This window comes from Bos javanicus, chromosome 16, assembly GCF_032452875.1.
Source record: "Bos javanicus breed banteng chromosome 16, ARS-OSU_banteng_1.0, whole genome shotgun sequence".
Lineage (NCBI taxonomy): Eukaryota > Metazoa > Chordata > Mammalia > Artiodactyla > Bovidae > Bos > Bos javanicus.
This window is the reverse complement of record NC_083883.1, coordinates 31,858,814-31,882,792: the sequence shown is the minus strand read 5'-3', so window position 1 is coordinate 31,882,792 and position 23,979 is coordinate 31,858,814. Positions and strand designations below refer to the sequence as shown.

General features: G+C 39.0%; 1 protein-coding gene across 4 annotated transcripts in view; it reads right to left on the bottom strand.

The window, feature by feature from the left end:
• The window catches only part of SMYD3 (SET and MYND domain containing 3), a 746,369-nt gene that overhangs the window by 397,401 nt on the left and 324,989 nt on the right, over positions 1 to 23,979 (bottom strand). Inside the window, exon 1 of one of the 4 annotated variants that reach the window (XM_061382450.1) lies at positions 2,734 to 3,497. The exons of the other annotated variants lie outside the window; for them this stretch is intronic. Coding sequence (XP_061238434.1) covers positions 2,734 to 2,763 — 30 coding nt within the window. The 5' untranslated portion in view covers positions 2,764 to 3,497. Of the gene's footprint in view, positions 1 to 2,733; positions 3,498 to 23,979 lie in introns of those variants that run through there. 4 annotated transcript variants of the gene reach the window in all.

The following is a 23,979-nucleotide window of genomic DNA, read 5'->3' as shown; positions in this document are numbered from 1 at the left end:
CGGTGCAGCCTTGGGAGAGGGTCCTGGCTCCACCTCAAGGGACACACATAACAATGTCTTTGAGCTCCTCCTAGAACTAAAACCCCCACCAAATGGAAGATGTTAACTACTTGATGTTAACCATACAAACTCATCAGGAGAACGCCTGAGGCCAGATTAAAGGAGTTGCAGGCCCTGCAAGCGCCCTGATCCTTATCAGCAACCCCACACTGAAACCATTGCTATGAAACTCCTCACCAAATCCACCCCAAGTTGGGACACATGGTTTTGAAGGGCATGAGCCCGCCGTGTACCCCTTTGCCTGGCAAAGACAACAAAGCTATTCCTTTCTACTTCACCCAAAACTGTCTTTGAGATTTGATTTGGCACTGGTACACAGAGGCCAAGTTTTCAGCACCGTGGAGTCAATACCAAGAGAATCCAGGACTCACTGGATTTAGCAACAGGGTGACATCAACTAGAGCAGTTTCAATTGAGTTATAGGCCTGAACCTAAGACTGCACTGGGCAGGTGAGCCCATGAGATGTACGAAAATGCAGTCAGAATGCAGACAATTTCAGTTTTGATTGTGAAAGAAGAGACTGATTCCAGGATAAGTAGAGAAACAGTCGGGACAGAGGAGTTTTTTGGGTTTTTTTCCCTTTCTTTCTTCCTTTCTCTCTTCCTCCCTTCCTAAAATAGGAAAGATTTAACCATACTTAAAAGCTGAAAAGAGAGACTAATGAAGAATAACTTGGTGGATTGAGGTCCCTGAAAGAATAAAAAAGAGTGGGATCCAGAAAGTAGGAGGAGACTCCTTTCCCCTGGGAACTGAGGGACAGGTGGAGGAAAGATGCTGAGGAGTGGGGTAAGGAGCAGAAGTGAAGGATTAAAGGTTGAAAGACTCTTCTACCGGAATGGCCTCAGGCCAGGAAAATTCTCAGGCAAGATTTACTGCGAAAGGAAGAAGCCCCCAGAGACTGGAATGTGTATTTTAGGTTAGGTTAATTGACAACTGGTAAAAGTGAATGGGAGGTTTGAGAGGGGAGAAGGTGGGTTATAGTTTAATAAATTTACTTAACAGAGAGACATATAAAATCTGTCCAACTAGGCAGAAATACTTGGGGAATACAATGATTCAAACATCTGCAAATAAACATTTTCATTTATCACTCCATGTCTGGGGTAAAAAACCTTGAAATGTAGATAGAGCTGAATCAACAAGCTCAGTACCACAAGAGGGTTATACAGGAGCAAATATCTCTGCACACATACATCTGAAGTGAAGGGGTGAGGAATTCAGAGAAATAAGGTCAGTTACCTAACCTCAGGCAAGCTGCTTCCCCTTGCCGTATCCCAAATTTCCCTTCCTTTTTTTTTTTTTAAGGAAAATACTATCTATTTTCTTTAAGCTCCTCAGGGATACTGTTGAGATGAATGCACTGTATACTTAAAACTCTTAGCCAACTTAGAAAAGAACCTGAGAACATCAAAAGCCCACACTAAACTGGAACAACGTCTGGGCACTGGCTACACTGGGCCACACAATGGGAGGCTCCCTTTACATTCCGATGAGTACAGGTACCGATGAGTACAGGGCTCTTTTCAGGAACATTCCTCTCACCTGAATCATTTGTTCCACTGTGCATGACTGAAACCTAACCTAACGAGCAAGAAGAAAGATAGCATCACGCTGTCTGAACACGCTTGAAGGCCTGTGACTCTCTTCTTACTACTTGCTGTGGGAAAAGGCATGTTAGTTCTTTGCTTATCCAAAATGTTAAGCCCTTTATTTACCGAGTGTCAGCTCAGTCAACACAGAGCGGCAGCCTCTGTTAATTCTTCAAGATGGCAGGATCCTAGAGCCTGGGAAGCATGTCAATCACTGTGCCCTGCACACGTCAAGTACTCAACCTAATGTTTGCCGGATAGTGCCTGCCTGCCTTGCTCTGCCATAGAACATGCAGGCATGTGCTCCTTAAAAGCAGCAATATCTGCCGGCCAGGTGATGCGGGATAGCTTGCTCATTTTCATCTAATTTTTTATGGAGGTGAAATTCATATAACAAAAATTAAAAATTTTAAATGAACAACTCAGTAGCATTCACGGCACTGAAAATGTTGTAGAAGTACCACCTCCACCTAGTTCCAAAACATTTAATCACCTCAGGACAACACCCTGTACTCATTAAGCAGTTGCTCCTGACTCCCTCTTCCCACAGCTCCTGGAAACCACCAATCTGAGCTCTATCTCTGTAGGTTTATCTCTTTTGGATATTTCATATAAATGGATTCATATAATATGTGGGCTTTTGGGTCTGGCTTCCTTTACTTAGCATAATGTTTTTGCAATTCATCCATGCTATGGCATGCATTAACACTTCTTCCTTTTCATGGCTGAAAAATATTCCACTGTATCAATACAACACAACTGGCTTATTCATTCATCTATTAATGAACATCTGGGATGTTTCTACCTTTTAATAATAGTGCTGCTACAAACATATGTGTACATATATTTGTTAAGTATTGTTTTCCAGTCCTTTTGGAGATATACTTAGGAGTAGAGTCACTTAGTCCCATGATAATTCTATGTTTAATTTTTTAAGGAACTGTTTTCCACAGTGGCTGTACCACTTTGCAGTCTTACCAGGAACTGTACAAAGATTCTAACTTTTCTGTATCCTTACCAACACTTCTTATTTTCCACTGTTTTGATTATAGCTATCCTAGTAAATGTTAAATGGTACCTCACCGTTTCCTGATGACCAATGATCTTGAGCATCTTTTCCTGTATTCGTTAATAACTTCCCTGGAGAAACGTCTATCCAAGCCCTTGGCCCATTTTTAAACTGGATTGTTTGTCTTTTAGTCATTTTTAAGCAAGGTACTCCAATACTTGTCTCTAAACATACTGCTTCAAGCAGCTGAGATGCAAAACAAGATGTTAACAGTATAGTGTTAAGAGGTTATGTTCTGAAATCAGACTGCTTGGGTTCACTCTGTAACTGACTATCTTTATGACCTTGACAGAGCTATGTCTCTGAACCAGAGATTCCCATTGTAAGATGAAGACATTAATACTAAACTTCATGGATGTGTGATGAGCAATAAATAATTTAATCAATGTAGTATACTTAACTGTGTCCAAGACAAAGCAAGAACTATAAAATTGTCAATAATCAATAAAATTTGTAGAGACAGCATCTCCATGTAATTACATTTCCCATAGAGACGGGAGAAATGCATGAACCTTTGCCAGATTCAGCCATGCAAGGGAAAAGGGAACTCCAGCAAGGAAGTATGTTAAGTATAAATGTTAGTACAAAATGGTCTCAAAATAATGAAAAGCAATCGATAAAATATTGTTCTTTATACCTTTTAACAACATAGGAAAGCATTCTTATACTGTAGAACAGAAGGCAGAACCCACATCTGCAAAGAAAGTTTGATGATACAAACACTAAACAAGGACCAAACCTCTGTCCCATCATACAGTCCCTAGAATGAAAAAGATGGAGAAAGCTTGCAAGCTACAGTATTTTATAACTGTCATATCACTGAGTAGGAACAATAAACCATATTATTGAGAAGCATCAAGATTCTCTCCTTTCTGTACAAACAAAAACTTCATCACAACCAGGGGAATCATGTCAAGCAGTGCACCCACTCACATCCAAAAGTCACATGCATCTTTCTGCTAAGTCTATGCTGCTGCCTTTATGCTTTGCAGTCTTTAGAAACACACGCTCTTTGTAACATGTGACACCAATCCAATGTCAATGGGCAAAGGCCTCTGTGCTCCAAGTCTATCCCAGATTTGGTAACGAAAAGTTCTTCCAGGGTAGGGGTTCAATATCTCTTACTATATTGTTGTTATTCAGTCGCTAAATTGTGTCTGACTTTTTGCGATCCCATGAACTGCAGCATGCCAGGCTTCCCTGTTCTTCACTATCACCCAGAGCTTGCTCAAACTCATGTCCATTGAATCAGTAATGCCATCCAACCATCTCAACCTCTGATGCCCCCTTCTCTTCCTGCCCTCAATCTTTCCCAGCATCATGGTCTTTTCCAATGTCTTCAGGGTCTTTGCTCTTACTATATACTCTGGTTCAATTAAATCTTCTGTTTATAATATACAATTTCATACCTGTAATTTTTCCTGTCATTTTACATTGCTTTAAAAAGGAATGAAGTCCTGACTTCACTTGAATTCCTTAGGGAGCTTGAGTTTTCTAAAGGCTTATGTATCTCCTTCCCCACATTCCCTCCACCAGCAAATTTAAACCTTGACATACTGATTAACTTAGATTATAATTCATGAGCTCTGCAAAGGATAGATGCAAAGGAACTAAGAGTCATGGGTAAATTCAAGTTTATTCTCAATACTGGAACAAATGAATAAGATGGAAGGGGTGGTCAAAAATTAGTAAATCAAAAGGAAGGAAACAAATCAGTAAATGAAAAGGTAAAATGCCAAAATTAATTTACAAAGTAGAGAGAAGGGAAATTAGTGAAAGTCTGTTACAGAGCAAAAAACTTTCTCTGAAAAACCTCTAATTATATGATATATGAAATGGGCAAGCTTAAAAGTGAACTTACTGTAAAAAACACAAATTATGTTCTTAGGAAAGCAAATAGAAATTAGTCCTGGATTAGTCATCAAAATGTTCTTGCTTGTCCCAGATCACAGTTAAAGAACAATTAAGAGGCAGAATAAGGTAATGCACATACAATGCACTGGCAGCCCCAGGTTTGAGTTCCAACTCCACAAATATGGCAAGAAGCTTAGGTCCAAAATGTAACTAATAAGCTCATTTTTCCCAAATTATGGAAATGATTTTGATTTTTCAAATTTGGTGATAATCAGAATTTGTTGCAGCTTAATTCTGGATGCTGCCTCTTTTTTTATTTTCTGACCATTATAGAAAGTACAGAAATCACAGAATGCTGCTCTTGCTGCTAAGTCGCTTCAGTCGTGTCCGACTCTGTGCAATCCCATAGACAGCAGCCCACCAGCCTCCACCGTCCCTGGGATTCTCCAGGCAAGAACACTGGAATGGGTTGCCATCGCCATCTCCAAATCACAGAATAATACAAAGAAAAAAGAAAGGGACTCTATATATACTATAATGTATACTACATACATGTTATACTTTTCTAACACTGTTTTTTCAATTTAGTTATAATTCACAAAGAATTACATGTATAGATTTAGATATAATCTGATTAATTTGAATACTGATAGGCGTTCATGTGACTCATGCCCCCATAAGTACACGAAGAATATCTATAACCATATAAAGTACTATAATATTTTAATTTATAATATTATAGAATTCCTAATTTTAAAATTAGCAGAGAACCATGGACTAGCAATCAAAGAAAACCACATTGCAGTTTATTAGGTATTTATAAGTTAAGAAAAGGGATATTTTTGGTATAGTTCTTGGTTATCACAGGCAAGAATGAACTATTTTGTGTTATCCTAAATTGAGAATTTACATATTATGATTTCTTCCCTCCCAGAAATACATCTGATTACAAAATATCAGATTGATGTTTTATATATATACATACATATTGTTCAATTAATATTGTACCATGGTTATTTCCCCATATTATTAAAAATGATTAATGGTTCAAGTAACTTCTTTTTAGTTTCACTTATAATTCATTTAACCACTTCACATTGCTGGGCCTTTTCTTTTTTTCCACTAAAATAAAGAAAAATACTAGTTGCACCAAATAGGATCACTATGAATTAATAATTTTACACTCTTGATAAATACTTTCAAATTCGCTTTGTACCAATCACAAATCAGTGCAAACAACAATAGCAGTAACATGGAAGTGACTTAAGTTCTTGCTAACATTTCAGCATTAACATTTCTTATTAATTTCTGCCAAATGGCATTTCCCTACTTGTCTTTCTTTGACTATTAGTAAGATTAAATATTTTTTCACATTTTTATAGGCTAATTCTTTTGTGACTTCTCTGTATATTACACTATCTTGTCTATCGATTCTTCCATGTAAAATCTAAATAATCATCTGGAAGAAATGTCTCAAAAATACTTAGTTTGGAAAGACCGCCATATTTATAATGCTTAGCCCTTCATCTACAAATTTAGTATGTCTCTCCAATTAATCTATCATTTCTTAAAGTTTGTATTTTTTTTGTACATTCCTTGTGGTATTTGTGGCCTCTGACAACACTTCTCAGAGATTTCTGCAAGCAAAATACATGGCATTTTCCAAATCACCCTCCAATATATTTTTTTTTAATCAGAAAATTTGCTATGGTCATGACATGGGAATGACTATGATTTCCACTTTGGTCCAATAATTACAGTTTCTTAGTTCCCAAGGAATGGGTAGGGCTGAATTAACATTGGCACAAAAAATAATCAATTAGATATCTCAATGATAACTGAATCTGAATGAACAGTATAGTTCCTTTCAGTGGGAAATATAGCTGACATACAATATTATGTTAGTTTCAGGTGTGCTGCATAATGATTTGACATCTGCATACATCAATTTGACACTGCATATGTCTAGTAGCCATCTGTCCCCATACAAAGTTATTACCGTATTATTGACCATGTTCCTTATGCTGGATATTACAACCCATGGCTTATTTATTATATAACAGTAGGGTTGCGCCCCTTATATCCTTTAAAGAATTTCACCCAACTCCCCAACTCCTTCTGTCCTGGCATCCACCCAGTTTTATTTCTTTTATGAAAGAGATAAAATTCATTCCATTAAATTTTTTAATCTTAAATTCTATGTATATGAAATTGATATTGTAATCCCTTTCTTTTAGTTTAATTGCCTGATTTGCCTTGCCTATAATTTTACTTCAGTAACAAAGTTTGAGGGAGGAGGAGAGTGCAGTCACCTGTAAATATCTTAAATTTTACAGTATTTGTTTATTAATAATGGATTTACTCTAGGAGCTAAAATAACTCATGCAAGGAACAGAGCCTCAACAACTATTAAATTATTAATATTTAATACATCTTCCTTTTTCTATCATGCTTTCCTCTAGTAAACACCTAACAGACTGAAATGAAGTTTTCTCTGATCATTACTCCAAAGTTCTCTGCCAATTTTAAAATCAGGAATACTATAATATTATAATACTTTCTAAAATCATGAAAATGCTTTACATACTGATGGGAGTACATGAATGTGTGTGTTACATGAATACCTACATATCAATATTCAAGTATCACTGAATTATATCTAGGTCTATGTCTGTTACTGTTTATGAATTGTAACTCAATTTAAATAAAGAGTACTTGAGGGAAAAAATATAAGTATGATTAAAGAATCATGTGGGCTTCTCAGGTGGTGCTAGTGGTAAAGAACCCGCCTGCCAATGCAGGAGACAGAAGAGACATGGGTTCGATCCATGGGTCAGGAAGATCCCCTTCAGGAGGGCATGGTAACCCACTCCAGTATTCTTGCCTAGAGAATCCCATGAACGGAGGACCCTGGCGGGCTACAGTCTTAGGGTTGCAAAGAGTCAGACACGACTAAAGCAACTTAGCACACAGGCAAGAAGTCATACAGTCCATGCAGAAGTGACACTGGTCATACAGACACGAGCATTAATTTTATTTATAAAATCATACTTGAGTACGAAATTCTGTTTTTGTTGTTCAGTTGCTAAGTTATATCTGACTCTTTGTGACCCCATGGACTGCAGGATGCCAAACTTCCTTCTCTATCTCTTATATAATGGTATTTTGTGACATGGTAACTATCCCTCTATTGCACCAAAAATTAAAGTTGAATTTCAATATGAATTATGACAATAAACACAGTATTTTCCAATTGTTATGTGAGATAAAAGAAAAAGTAGCCCTGAGATAAGTTTTTGCTATTGTTTAGTCACTAAGTAGTGTCCAGCTCTTTGTGACCCCATGGACTCAAGCCCGCCAGGCTCCTCTGTCCATGAGATTCTCCAGGCAAGAATACTGGAGTGGGTTGCCCTTTTCTTCTCCAGGGGATCTTCCTTACCTGGGGATGGAACCCATGTTTCCTGCATTGACAGGCAGATTCTTTACCACTAAATCACAAGGGAAGCATTCAACAAAATAACTGCTCTGATCTTTGAGATTTAGAATAACCATTATTCACATATTTAAAAAAAATAAGCAAAAAAGGTTAGTTTTTTTTCTATAAGAAACTTTTGCACTTAGAGGTACCCTAAACTCTACAGTTCCTTCACTACCTAAGAATTAAAACACTATAAATATTCATATCTGCCTACTCAAGTTGAACCACTTGTTCCATCACAGATCTGAAAGTACTTCATAAACCATCTGGGAAGACGGGGTGTTACAGCATGAGCATTCATTCCATTTATGGAAATACAGTATCCGTCAGTCCCCTATAATTTTGCTCAACAGCAATTGCTAAGGGAAGTTTCAAATATTTGTTGGAGATACTCCTGAAAAATAGAGGACAATGTACTGGTGTGTATGATTGTCAAGTGCTAGAATATGTCAATCATCTAATTACCAACTATTCACTGAGGAGGGCTTTTAAATATATTGTAAATGAAATGTGTAAATTAGCCACAAATTTGATATATATTATGCGGGATAAAAGAGAATAGAAACCTCTTTCAAATCTGTAATTTATTCAAAGGAGTTTCCATCTTAAATACATTCCACATGAAAAGCAATTTACATTGACCCAAGTTACTACATCTTCCATGGTTCTTTTAGAATAGGTATTTATTTACTCAAGAGCAGCAAGAGAATGGGGAACAAGTCTTCTAGTCTAAGCTAATGTTACACAAAGTCGCTAAGGAGCTCGTTTTTTATTCCATTCCAACATCCTCCTTTCCTTTCAGTTGCCTCCTCCAGGCCCCAGCAAAAACTCCATTACCAGTGACCACAAAATAATCCTTATCTTTTTACACAACACTTAGTCTCAGAAACAAGTGCAGAGTTGCGAAATTGGAAATCAGTAAACAAAATTAGCCTCCCTCAACCACACTGATGAGTTCCAGCCCATCAGTCATTCCTAAATGTCATTCCTAAATCCTCCCATTGCCATCCAAATCCAAAAAGGGAACCCAAATTTGGGGCCATATTTGGCTTTTCGGACCTTGGCAGATAGAGAAAACATAAAAAAAGAAAAAAAAAAAAAGACAGCATTTAAAACTGAACTGATACCATGACCAAAAAGTAATTTTTTGTTATTTAAAACAGAAATGACATACATGGCCTAAAATCAGCAACAGGAAAACATTTTCCAAGCAATGAGAATACACTTATATTGGACTTTTGTCAATGATGCTGGTCAATGCTGGCTCTTCCCTTAGGTGGTGAGGTTAGCCACTCCTGAGTTCAAATAACACATACATGGACTTGTCACACAGCACAGGGAACAACTACTGATACATTCAATATCTTGTAATAGTCTATATGGCAAAGAATCTGAAAAAGAATATATGTGTATGTGTGTGTGTATAATGAAATCACTTTGGCGTACATTTGAAACTGATACGACATTGTAAATAAACTATTCCCTATTGGATCAGTTGGCAAAGAATCTGCCTGCAATGCAGGGGACCTGGGTTCGATCCCTGGGTCCAGAATATCCCCTGGACTAGAAAATGGCAATCCACTCCAGTATTCTTGCCCGGAGAATCCCATGGACAGAGGAGCCTAGCGGGCTACTTATTGTCTATGGGGTCACAAGAGTCGAACACAACTAAGCGACTAACACTTTCACACCTTCAATTTTTTAAAAAAGGAGAAAAATAAAGAACAGACAAACATACTGTATGAATCCCCAAATTACAGACTTTAACTAAAATTGGTAGAAATACATAATATTTCTATTTAAATATAAAGCAAAAGGAAGAGAAGTTTTGAAATTTTTGTCAGGCTTACAATTTGCTTATTGTAGGAATCATTGTGATTCATATTTGTCCTGAGGGTAAAAAGATCTCTGCTTATATCCATGACTTAGTCAAACCTTTCATAACACCAGAGATACCTATTTATGATATTAAGACTACTGCTTTCTTAAATTAGATCCTTTTGTTCACTATCCTTACATCATTTAAGAATTTTTATAAATTTCAAAGAAGAACATGAACAAAAATCATAACAATTCATTATTATCCAAGGTAGAATTATGGTGTCGATTTTCTAAATAAATTCTAGACAGGTTCAGATAAGATCAGATCAGTCGCTCTGTTGTGTCCGACTCTTTGCGACCCCATGAATCGCAGCACGCCAGGCCTCCCTGTCCATCACCAACTCCCGGAGTTCACTCAGACTCACGTCCATCGAGTCAGTGATGCCATCCAGCCATCTCATCCTCTGTTGTCCCCTTCTCCTCTTGCCCCCAATCCCTCCCAGCATCAGAGTCCTTTCCAATGAGTCAACTCTTCGCATGAGGTGGCCAAAGTACTGGAGTTTCAGCTTTAGCATCATTCCTTCCAAAGAAATCCCAGGGCTGATCTCCTTCAGAATGGACGGGTTGGATCTCCTTGCAGTCCAAGGGACTCTCAAGAGTCTTCTCCAACACCACAGTTCAAAAGCATCAATTCTTCGGCGCTCAGCCTTCATCATAGTCCAACTCTCACATCCATACATGACCACAGGAAAAACCATAGCCTTGACTAGACGGAACTTTGTTGGCAAAGTAATGTCTCTGCTTTTGAATATGCTATCTAGGTTGGTCATAACTTTCCTTCCAAGGAGTAAGCGTCTTTTTTTTTTTTTTTTTTTTTTAGTTTTCTTTTTTTTTTTTTTTTTTTTAATTAAAAAAAAATTATACATGTGTTCCCCATCCTGAACCCTCCTCCCTCCTCCCTCCCCATACCATCCCTCTGGGTCATCCCAGTGCACCAGCCCCAAGCATCCAGCATCGTGCACTGAACCTGGACTGGCATCTCGTTTCATACATGACATTTCACATGTTTCAATGCCATTCTCCCAAATCTTCCCACCCTCTCCCTCTCCCACAGAGTCCATAAGCCTGTTCTATACATCAGTGTCTCTTTTGCTGTCTCGTATACAGGGTTATCGTTACCATCTTTCTAAATTCCATATATATGCGTTAGTATACTGTATTGGTGTTTGTCCTTCTGGCTTACTTCACTCTGTATAATAGGTTCCAGTTTCATCCACCTCATTAGAACTGATTCAAATGTATTCTTTTTAATGGCTGAGTAATACTCCATTGTGTATATGTACCACAGCTTTCTTATCCATTCATCTGCTGATGGACATCTAGGTTGCTTCCATGTCCTGGCTATTATAAACAGTGCTGCGATGAACATTGGGGTACACGTGTCTCTTTCCCTTCTGGTTTCCTCAGTGTGTATGCCCAGCAGTGGGATTGCTGGATCATAAGGCAGTTCTATTTCCAGTTTTTTAAGGAATCTCCACACTGTTCTCCATAGTGGCTGTACTAGTTTGCATTCCCACCAACAGTGTAAGAGGGTTCCCTTTTCTCCACACCCTCTCCAGCATTTATTATTTGTAGACTTTTGGATCGCAGCCATTCTGACTGGTGTGAAATGGTATCTCATAGTGGTTTTGATTTGCATTTCTCTGATAATGAGTGATGTTGAGCATCTTTTCATGTGTTTGTTAGCCATCTGTATGTCTTCTTTGGAGAAATGTCTATTTAGATCTTTGGCCCATTTTTTGATTGGGTCATTTATTTTTCTAGAGTTGAGCTGTAGGAGTTGCTTGTATATTTTTGAGATTAGTTGTTTGTCAGTTGCTTCATTTGCTATTATTTTCTCCCATTCTGAAGGCTGTCTTTTCACCTTGCTAATAGTTTCCTTTGATGTGCAGAAGCTTTTAATTTTAATTAGGTCCCATTTGTTTATTTTTGCTTTTATTTCCAATATTCCGGGAGGTGGGTCATAGAGGATCCTGCTGTGATGTATGTCAGAGACTGTTTTGCCTATGTTCTCCTCTAGGAGTTTTATAGTTTCTGGTCTTACGTTGAGCGTCTTTTAATTTCATGGCTGCAGTCACCATCTGTAGTGATTCTGGAGCCCAGAAAAATAAAGTCTGACACTGTTTCCACTGTTTCCCCATCTATTTCCCATGAAGTGATGGGACCGGATGCCGTGATCTTCGTTTTCTGAATGTTGAGCTTTAAGCCAACTTTTTCACTCTCCTCTTTCACTTTCATCAGGTTAGTAGTCTACTAAATAAATAAAAACAATTCATAATCCCAAATACTAACGGCAGACTAAAATGATCTTCCCAAACCTTGCTGAGTTTTAACTGCCTACACACTACTCACCAAATGAGGTTAAAAGCAGCTACAGACCCGTTAGTACTAGTTCTGTACACCATTACCACATAATTTAAAAGAGATTCCTCCTTGTTGTACATATACACAATGGAATGCTACTCAGCTACTAAAAAGAATGCATTTGAATCAGTTCTAATGAGGTGGATGAAACTGGAGCCTATTATACAGAGCGAAGTAAGTCAGAAAGAAAAAAAGCAATACAGTATATTAACGTATATGTATGGAATTTAGAAAGATGGTAAAAATGACCCTATATGTAAGACAGCAAAAGAGACACAGATGTAAAGAACAGATTTTTGGACGCTGTGGGAGAAGGCAAGGGTGGGATGATTTGAGAGAATAGCATTGAAACATGTATATTATCATATGTGAAATAGATCGCCAGTCCAGGTTTGATGCATGAGACAGGGTGCTCAGGGCCTGAGCACTGGGGTGACCCTGAGGGATGGGATGGGGAGGGAGGTGGGAGGGAGGGTCAGGATGGGGAACACATGTACACCCATGGCTGATTCATGTGAATGTATGGCAAAAACCACCACAATACTGTAATTAGCCTCCAATTAAAATAAATTAAAAACAAACAAAAAAAGAGATGCCTCCTAAACTATTAGACTTTTTAATTTTTGTACTGCCATTAAGAATTTGTAAATTACCAGACACAGTAATGCTAGGCTAGGCACTATACTGAGCAAGAAGGGTATGTTCACTCTACGCAGGAGCTCAAAGACACAATATCAAGTCAAGAGACCACTCAGCAGAAGAACAAGCATTTTCATGGCAGAAGAGCACTGAAAAGGTTAAGGAATGCACAGGGACTTGTTGAAAAGTGGATTCTGAGAAGGCTGTGAGTTGCTTTCCAAGCAATGCCTAGCACATGAAGTGTCCTATGAGCAGACTGGTGTCCAGTCCTATTTGAAATATGGAGAAAAAAAGAGCCAAGAAAATACGTATGGTCATGAGAACAAAGTAGATAGTGAGACATGCAGAGACAAGTTGATGTTTCTAAGAATTTAGATTAAAACAGGAACAATAAAAAAATCAACCTCTCCAATTACATCAATCTTATCCAGATAGACTATTCTAAACATTGGGTTTCCCAGGAGGTTCTAGCAGTAAAGAGTCCACCCGCCAATGCAGGAGACATAAGAGATACAGGTTCGATCCCTGGGTCTAGAAGATCCCCTGAAACAGGGCATGGCAACCCATTCCAGTGTTCTTGCCTGGAGAACCCCATAGCCTACCAGTAGGCTATGGTCTACATGGTAGACCATGTAGGCTATGGTAGGCTATGGTCTACACAGCATTGCAAAGAGTTAGACATGACTAAAGCTACTTAGCACACAGGCACAATCTAGAAACCCTCCCAGACCATCCCTACTCCAGGTTTCAGACCCTCTAGCTTCTTTCTTTCAAAAGGGGTGCTGCCTCTACTTTCAGATGTTTATAAAAATGGGAGCAGTTTCCTATTTGAATGTTAATTACTGTTATGACACACATGATAATTTAACTTGCTTCAGTAATTTATTCTTCCTTGTAATTAGATGTAGTAATTGGAAAATCTTCCAGAGTGTAACAACAGTTCTAAAGGTGAACTGGCAGGGGGAGGGAGCTTTCCCATAGGATTTCAACTATAAATCTGGAGCTGCCTGTTCCATGGGAAGTCACTGGATGAACCAGGCCAGAAATCAGAGATGGTCCTTCTGGAGTCAAAGAGGTGGCACTTGTGACCTTTAAGAGCTGGATGATTCAAAAAGAAGGCAAAGACCCAGCAGATGGTTAGTTAGAGCTACCCTGAGAAGAATATTAAACACTAAACTTGAATGAAGCCAGGCAGGACATGACACAGTGCCGTTTAAAATCCTCTAGTCTGGAAGCTATTCACATACAGTTCAGAAACTCTGTAGAATGAGTTCAGGCCAAAAATACCATTGGGTGTGATGGGCTCTATTTTTACGTGATTTATAGAAGTGTTTCGGTGCTTGCCACATCATATACACTCAATAAATTATTACTGAAATAAGTAACAGAGTAATTGGATAAATGCATGGGTGCGTCATGGCTTAGCAATAATTATAGCCAATACAATTCAATACATAAAACATACCAAGTATCATGCTAAACACTTAATATCTCTTTTTCTTCTCTCTCAACTTCCTTTTCATTGTTCCCAAAGCCTTACTACATATCTTGACATAAGATTCTTAAAGAAAAAAAAATTCTATGACAGATTATTTCAAACATATGCAGAAGTAGAGAGAAGAGCTCACAAACTCAGATTCAGCTTCAATAATATTGACCAATCTTTCTTCATTTACACCTTGTGTCATTAGCTCTCCTGTATTATTTTGAAGCCAATTCCAAATATCATATCATTTCACGTGGCAATGTTTATAGGGTTTGGGACTCTCTGGTGGTCCAATGGTTGAGAGTCTGCCTTGCAATGCAGGGAATACAGTTTCAATTTCTGCTTGGGAAACTGGGGTTCCACACGCCACAGGGCAGCTGGGCCCGCCCACCACAGCTGCTGAGCCCACACACTGCAACTAGAGAGCTTGTACACCGCAGCAAAGGACTCCGCGTGATACAACTAAGGGCCAAATAATTATAGGCTTCATTTTTAAAACTTCAGTGTAATAATCCCTTAAGATAGTAATAAGAATTCCTTAATATCATTCAGGCACTATACCTTTTACCCATTATTCAGTTCAGTTCAGTCGCTCAGTCGTGTCCAACTCTTTGTGACCCAATGAACCGCAGCACACCAGGCCTCCCTGTCCATCACCAACTGCCAGAGTCTACCTAAACCCATGTCTATTGAATTGGTGATGCCATCCAGCCATCTCATTCTCTGTCGTTCCCTTCTTCTCCTGCCCTCAATCTTTCCCAGCATCGGGGTCTTTTCAAATGAGTCAGCTCTTCGCATCAGGTGGCCAAAGTACTGGAGTTTCAGCTTCAGCATCAGTCCTTCCAATGAACACCCAGGACTGATCTCCTTTAGGATGGACTGGTTGGACCTCCTTGCAGTTAAAGGGACTCTCAAGAGTCTTTTCCAACACCACAGTTCAAAAGCATCAATTCTTCGATGCTCAGCCTTCTTTATAGTCCAACTCTCAACATCCATACATGACCACTGGAAAAACCATAGGCTTGACTAGACGGACCTTTGTTGGCAAAGCAATGTCTCTTCTTTTGAATATGCTGTCTAGGTTGGTCATAACTTTCCTTCCAAGGAGGAAGCGTCTTTTAATTTCATGGCTGCAATCACCATCTGCACTGATTTTGGAGCCCAAAAAAATAAAGTCTGACACTGTTTCCCCATCTATTTCCCATGCAGTGATGGGACCAGATGCCATGATCTTAGTTTTCTGAATGTTGAGCTTTAAGCCAACTTTTTCACTCTCCACTTTCACTTTCATCAAGAGGCTCTTTAGTTCTTCTTCACTTTCTGCCATAAGGGTGGTATCATCTGCATATCTGAGGTTATTGATATTTCTCCCAGCAATCCTGATTCTAGCTTGTGCTTCCTCCAGCCTCGCGTTTCTCACGATGTACTCTGCATATAAGTTAAATAAGCAGGGTGACAGTATACAGCCTTGACGTACTCCTTTTCCTATCTGGAACCAGTCTGTTGTTCCATGTCCAGTTCTAACTGTTGCTTCCTGACCTGCATATAGGTTTCTCAAGAGGCAGGTCAGGTGGTTTGGTATTCCCATCTCTTTCAGAATTTTCCACAGTTTATTGTGATCCACACAGTCAAAGGCTTTGGCATAGTCAATAAAGCAGAAATAGATGTTTTTCTGGAACTCTCTTGCTTTTTGATGATCCAACAGATGTTGGTAATTTGATCTCTGGTTCCTCTGCCTTTTCTAAAACCAGCTTGAACATCTGGAAGTTCACAGTTCACCCATTATCGTCTTTTATAGTTTGTATATAATTGTATCCAAAAAAGGTCTAGATAGTAGGGTGAATTGACATATCCCATAAATTCTTTTAATCTATAGATTTCCCCTCCATATCTTTTTAAAAAACAATCTTGTTTATTTATTTATTGACTACACTGGGTCTTCATTGCCATTTAAGGGCTTTCTCTAGTTGCAGCAAGCAGGGGCTATTCTCTACTTGGGGAGCTCGGGCTTCTCATTGTGGCGGCTTCCCTTGTTGCAGAGCACAGGCTCAGTAGTGGTGCTGCACAGGCTTAGTTGCTCCATGGCATGTGGGATCCTCCCAGACCAAGGATCACACCTGTGACTCTTGAACTGGCAGGCAGACTCTTTACCACTGAGCCACGAGGGAAGCCCTCCGTCTCTTTTTATTTCTGTTGCATTTTTGCTGTTGTAGCTAATGAAACAAAGTCATTTGCCCTGTAGAACTGCCCAGTCTAGATTCTTAAAATTGTAGTTCCATGATATTTAATTCAGTCTGTTCCCCTGCCCTCTGTACTTCCAGTCCATGGGTAGACAGAGAAAGAGGCCAGATCAGATTACAGTTTGAAATTTTGGCAAGAACACTTTAGAAGCTGTGTACTGGAGACCTACAAGCTCAAGGTGCCTCTCTGTGATGTCCATAAAAAGGGGTACTTACCACTTGGATTCATCAAATTACCAGGGGCCACAAAATATTAAATCCTGACTTTCTGACCCCTTCCTCTGTTATCAGGACTAAACCTCTTTAAAGAGAGACAGTTTCATCAACTATTTGGTAAACACGAGATATAGTTTGTAAAGGGAAGCATGCTAAAAACTGCTTTCCTTTTATTTGCCAGTTTTCAAAGTAATGATTGACTCCCTAATATCATTACAAAAAGAACCAATAAGGGTTTAACTTTTCGCTCTGAAAATCCCTTGAGGGGACCATCCCCCACATCTGTGTCAGAAATCTAAAACTGTCCGTTATCTAAGTATGTCTAAGAGTGGGAGTAAAGAAAGATAATAATCTGCTTTGAGAGCATCTGTCTCCTTGGGGCCTCTTCAGCAAGTAGATCTTTTTTTTTTTCCCCTTAATTTGAATATCTCCAAATAAGAAAGTTTAAAAATTCTGCATCTTTAAGAATATTAAATACCTAACACCTTTCTCTCAGGGTCATGATGCAAATACTTGCCACCTGATTTCAGAACCTCAAAGGGTAGAAGAGAATGGGTAGCAGTCACTACACAGCTGTCCCTGGTATCTGTGGGAGTCGGCTTCCAGGAACCCCTTAGACTAAAATCCAAGGATGCTCAAGTCCCTTATATTAAATGGAGTAATATTTGCATATAGCCTACATATTTACATACTGTGCTATAATTTATGTTTTCATATTAATTTATTTGGCTGTGCTGGGTCCTAGCTGCAGCACGCAGGATCTTCCTTGCAGCGCATGAACTCTCTAGCTGTGATGTGCAGGCTTAGTTGCTCCACCGCATGTGGGACCTCAGTTACCAGAGATCAAGTCATAACCACTGGACCAGCAGGGAAGTCCCCCTCCAGAACAATTTAAATCATCTCTAGATTACTTATAATTTCTGCACTGTGCTGTGCTTAGTCGGTCAGTTGTGTCCGACTCTTTGTGACTCCATGGACCGTAGCCCGCCAGGCTCCTCTGTCCATGGGGATTCTCCAGGCAAGAATACAGAGAATGCCCTCCTCCAGGGGATCTTCCCAACCCAGGGATCGAACCAGGTGTCCCACATTACAGGTGGATGCTTTAACCTCTGAGCCACCAGGGAAGTCCCTTATAATACCTAGTACAATGTAAATCTACATAGGTAGTTGCTGGCAAGCAGAAAACTATAGTTTTGCTTTTTGGAACTTCCTAGAATTTAAAAAAAAAAATTGATCCTCAGTTAAATTTGTGGATGCAGAATCTGCACATAAGAACCCCTGGATAGACAGAACTGACTGCCACTAGTTTCCAGCAAGAGATGCTTCCTTTCGCAAACACTCCTCAAAAGTGATATAAAGAGAGTCTGTGATATAAGAAACCATAAAGAGATGTGGAAAAAGCAACCAAATACCATGGAAATGACATATTCTTCTATAGTATGTACATCATATTTTTCCTGAGAAGTAAAGTGATCACTTTAAACTATGATAATTACTATCATCTCTCTCTCCACATGCATTTCCACCCTTGAGAAGCAGCAGAAACTGGAGGCCAACATGGTGTGTAAACAAATGCTCTTGTGCACAGAGGAGAACTCATTCTATTCCTAGAGGTTCTATTCCACTCAGAGGAACGACTATAGAGAACAGTGTCTCAAGAGAGCAAGGCAAATGAAGGTCTCACCAAGAACACACTACAGACAATGAAAGTGACCGCAGTGGAGGAAAATGTCTCTCCTGTACTTTTCCTTCAAACAGACAGCCTAGTCTCCACTCCAGTGGAAGGGAGAGGTGACATTGAAATGATATGCAGCTGTGATATAAAAAGTTTGCCTATGTACAACAGTAATGAAAAGCATCTCACCTCTCCACACTCCAAAGCCGAGACAGCTCAGGAACAGGCAAATAAGATGTCAGTATGCCTGACATCTTATTTGCCACATACAGGACTTGGGAAATTCAAGAATGCTAGCAATTATGTATCATTTCACGAATGGCACTTTGGGCAACCAAAGATCCTCTCTACACAGAAACACAGGAAATCTCAGAATTTCTGTTCCCCACATGTATGGATATTTTCTTAATTTGTATAATTTTATTTATAAGAGGCAGAACTCAAGTTACTGACTTATGAAACAAATACATAGACTAGGGTGATCTAGTTTGGGATCCATTCCCCAATATGAAAGGGGATGCAAGGCTCCCATCTTTGAGATATGGTATTACTTCAGCTACTTGTATGCCAAGCACCAGTTGTCAAAGTAATATGTCCTCCAGATACCTACACACAACTGAAAACTGAGAAGCCTAACAGAGAGAGCTGAAAACTGGATTCTAACACTAGCATATTTATTTCTGAATAAATTGTTTAGCAACCTTGTACCTTCATTTATCCATTTTACATAGTTTATTTTGCAGAAGCATTTTGGAAAAATAAATTATTTGAAATCTTCAAAGAAAGAACACAACTTTAACCTAATTATGGAGTAAACAGAAAGAAAAACTTGCACAAATCCTGCCAGTTAATCCAACTAAAGAGAGATTAGCCAGAGAGAGATCAACTTCCAAGGCTAGGAAGGACCCATTATCAGTGGCTGTAAACATTGTCTTCTCATCAGTTCCTTACTGAGGTTAAAACCCCCACACCTGGTATTTGCATCTCCATCCTTCCTCTTCGTCCCACCATCATAGCCTTCCCCCAGGTACTCCTGCTCTCTCTTGGGTCCTCTATCACTCATCTCCCCTATTTTAGCCTCACTTCCCTCTACAATCATAAAGTCCCTCCCACTGTCACCAATAACACTGAGCTGAAGGGGACCTTTGAACTCTTCTAATCAAACTCCTGACCAGTAAAAATAGAAAGATGAAGCCTGAAGTGATGAAGGCACAGGCTCAGCATCGTCAGGAAGTCAATCATTTGCAAAGCTCCATCCTCATCCAGCAATCTTCCTCCTGGTATAGCATGGTGCTACCACCTACCTGGCACTGCTCACTCCTACCCAAGAAAGGGATTTGAGGAACCAGGTGGTGCATCTCATTGTTTTCTACCAGAAGGAGGGCTTCCAGTCACAAATGGAAAAATAACACAAAAGCGACCACCTTGATCAGATTAGATTCCTATATCTACAGGACTCCACCAAAGTTCAAATGTCTTCACCCTTAGTCCACCTCATCCAGAGAGTAAGATGTGATTTCACAATGACCATCTCCCAATGGTTCTTTCCACTACTGAATGTGACTGGAAGGATACCTTCCATGAATCAAACCTAAATCCTTCCTAGAAGAAGAAATAGCCCTTAATTCTTATATGTGATGTGTGTATGTATATGTTAAGCACTTCAGTCATGTCTGACTCTTTGTGAACTTATGGACCATACTCCACCAGGCTCCTTGTCCATGGCATTCTCCAGGCCAAGAATACTGGAGTGGGTTGCCATGCCCTCCTCCAGGGAATCTTCCTGACCCAGGGATCGAACGCACATCTCTTATGTCTCCTGCGTTGGCAGGTGGGTTCTTTACCACTAGCGCCACCAGGGAAGCCCCCTTAAATGTGATATTGAAGTGCAATCACACCAAGGTTGAAAAGGCACTCTACATAAGCCCCTAAGTGCAGGTGGGCATGGTTGACAGAAAGAACACAAGGATCTTTTCTAAGAGCACAAACCTAAACATTTCCACAGCCTTACCTTACCTTTAGGAGGTTAAATAATCTTAGTTCCTTTAGCTTTATTAACTCTTTAATGATATTTTTGGCTTTGGTCTAAGGTCCGTTCAAACTGACCATGTTGCTTTCTGGAAGCTAGACTCTAGAACCAAAGAACAGGTTAATATAAAGACCAAGGACATCTTTAATGTAAGAGAAAAGCCATCAACAAAAGTATTAGAAACTTGTACAAGTCCAGGGCAATCAACGAAACTTCCATGCAAAAGAGGCAGTATTCAAGAAACAGTATTTTTCAGGTAGACTAAACTTGTGAACTTCAGGAATAACCAGAAACAAAGGAGAAAACATCAAATATGTCTTAAAATTATTTTCAAGCACAAACTCAAATATAGTCCATTAGACATCATTTAATCTGACAGCTCTACCCATGTAGCTAAATATGAGAAGGTTAGCTTAAGAGACAAAAGCCAGAAACGGCCTAGCTAACCCCCTTAGTGACACAATAAAGTTAGGAAGAAGCAAGGTGAATAAATTAGAGAAAATGCATACAAAAAATAAACAAATATATACATCAAATTTCTGACTGAGCCAGGGAATAGTGTTCAGAAAAAATAAAATAGTGTGTACTCTTGGTATAAAGTCTTGAGAATAATAAGGCTGCCAAATTTCAAGCATCAGGGAAGTCAAGTACTAGCTCAGAAGATTATGAAAAGTTAGCTTTCCAAACTGAATCTGAAAAGGAACTGAGTAAAAAGAGGTCAGTTCATCCTAAGAAAGCTGGCTGTTTCAAATTAATATCCTGGAACATTAGCAGGTTAAAGAACCCTATAAAAATGGCAGAGAGGGAGAAGCAAATGGGGTAGAAACAACAGTGTTTACACCTTAGTAATCGAAAGGTATTACTAGAAGGATTTACAAGGTACTAATATGACATATATGAAAGCCCAAAAGGCGAGCTTTAATAAATGATGAGAAAAGGCATTATGCATGGAAGTAAAGCCAGATGACTTGAAATAACTCTATCTACACACATACTAGATTATTTTAAACCAAGTAAGCCACCCCAAGATCCAAGAAAGATCATGCTTTATTATTCCCTAACAGGCAGTATCCCCATTACATCAAACCAGTAAAGGCAGTTAGGTGGAAAACTAGGAGTGAGATGAATACAAGATACTTGTCCTTTCCAAGATATCGTTACAAAGGCTGAAAAAACCTGAAGGCATACCTTGACCCACAGAGGCCTCAGTTTTTACATTAAATAGGAAAGATAAGCAAGTGCATCACCCTTTTCTTCTACGGGGAAATACTTGGACAATAATAGTTGAAAAAACAGATGAGCAATAATAGGCCAATATAACTAAGTTTCCAAGTCAGCACACACATTCACAACATCAGACTCATCAACACTCAGTGACCTGGCCATCTCTGGAGGACAGTACTTCCTGTCATCCCCAATCTGTACCTTTGATGTGTAATTTCTGCTTCTAAAAGTATCACACCTTGTTATGGCCTGCATATCTGTGGCCCTGCAAAAAAAAAATATGTTGCAGCCTTGGCTCACAATGTGTCTATATTTATAGAAGGTGTCTCTAAGGAAGTACCTAAGAGGTCATAAGGATGCGGCCTTGATCCAATAAAATTAGTGTCCTTTTAAGAGGAGACATCAAAGAGCTTGCCCTATTCACCACAAGTACCCACAAAGGAAAGGTCACATGAAGACACAGCAAGAAGACGGACATCTGCAAGCCAGAAACAGAGTCCTCACCAAAAATCAAATCAGCCAGAACCTTGATCATGGACTTCTAGGCTCCAGAACTGGGAGAAAATTAATTTCTATTGTTTAAGCCACCCAATTTGTGGCATTCTGTTATAGCAACCTGAGTTAAGACATACCTACTCTACCAATGCTTCTTAGTGACTTTCCAGACAGCAGGAATGAAATTTTAAATTTATTTACTATATATGGCATAATGCAACACTCTGTGCTTCAGAAATGCTCTTTTGAACATAATAACGGTTTAAAAACGACACTGACTGCAATAACACTTATGATTATCCGTAAGTGCTGATATAAGCCAAGATATCATTTCTACAGTCAAACAAATGTTTCTCTTTATCAAAAAGTAGGCTGTCAGATGCTCACCCTTTTTGTTCACTCACTACCAAAAACTGTCGATAGCAACATAAGTATTATAATTTCTCCATGAGGAACATCAACAACCAGATAAAATATCTTTAATACTAATTTATGTGTACATGTGTGCTAAAAACACTGAAGAATTTCTCTTGAAATTCTTACATAAGTAAGATACTTAACTTCCTTGGTTTTATGACCATTGACTTAGATATTACCAAACGTAGGACAGTACATTTGGACTTACAGAATATAAAATTATAAAAGTACAAAATGGGGAATCATAGACCAGAGACAATTTAAGTCAACCTCATTTTTTTTTAAATAAGAAAATCACTGATCAGTGACTTGAGTGCCTTATTCAAAGTGACATAAATAGATCCATTAATTCTCAAAATTGTGCTCTTCTATTGTGCTGTTAAGGAGTAATTTTTAAGTTAAAATCATAAATCTCAAAAAAGTGTAAAACTTTCATTAAATTCATTAATTAAGGAACCAGTGAGATGGTATAATCTATTCAAAAGAGAATCACAAGAGCAAATAAATATATAAGCATCAGTACACCCCACTCCAGTACTCTTGCCTGGAAAATCCCATGGATGGAGGAGCCTGGTAGGCTCCAGTCCATGGGATCGCTAAGAGTCAGGCATGACTGAGCGACTTCACTTTCACTTTTCACTTTCATGCATTGGAGAAGGAAATGGAACCCACTCCAGTGTTCTTGCCTGGAGAATCCCAGGGACGGGGAAGCCTGGTGGGCTGCCATCTATGGGGTCGCACAGAGTCGGACATGACTGAGGCGACCTAGCAGCAGCAGTGTTTATCTGGAAATAAGCAAAAGTAGGCAAAATTGGAAAAACTGATCACTATACATAGGGCAATAATCTATTGCATTCACTGATCACAATTAGCTTTTCATAGACAAGATCATTTGCTTAACTATTTGATGTCTGTAATATTACAGAGCTATAAAACAGCCCAAAGACAATGAATGACAGAGAGAACCTAGCTGGTTGAGCTAAACAGCAAGTTTCATACATAAAATGTTGCTGATTGATTCATTCAGCAGGTGCTGGTAAAGCAATGAACAAGAGAGCAGATTCCTGCCCTGGTGGAGCTTACTATCTCTGGACTGAACTGTACAAACAGGTTCTGCTCTGCACAGGATCTGTGTAGCATGGTCCTAACTTCAGCTTCCCTTTTACCGGATAACACCCCAAGGAACATTGTGAATATCCACCTAACTGACTTCTTTTTAAATGACAAAATTTGCCATTTTAACCATTCCTAAGTATTTGATT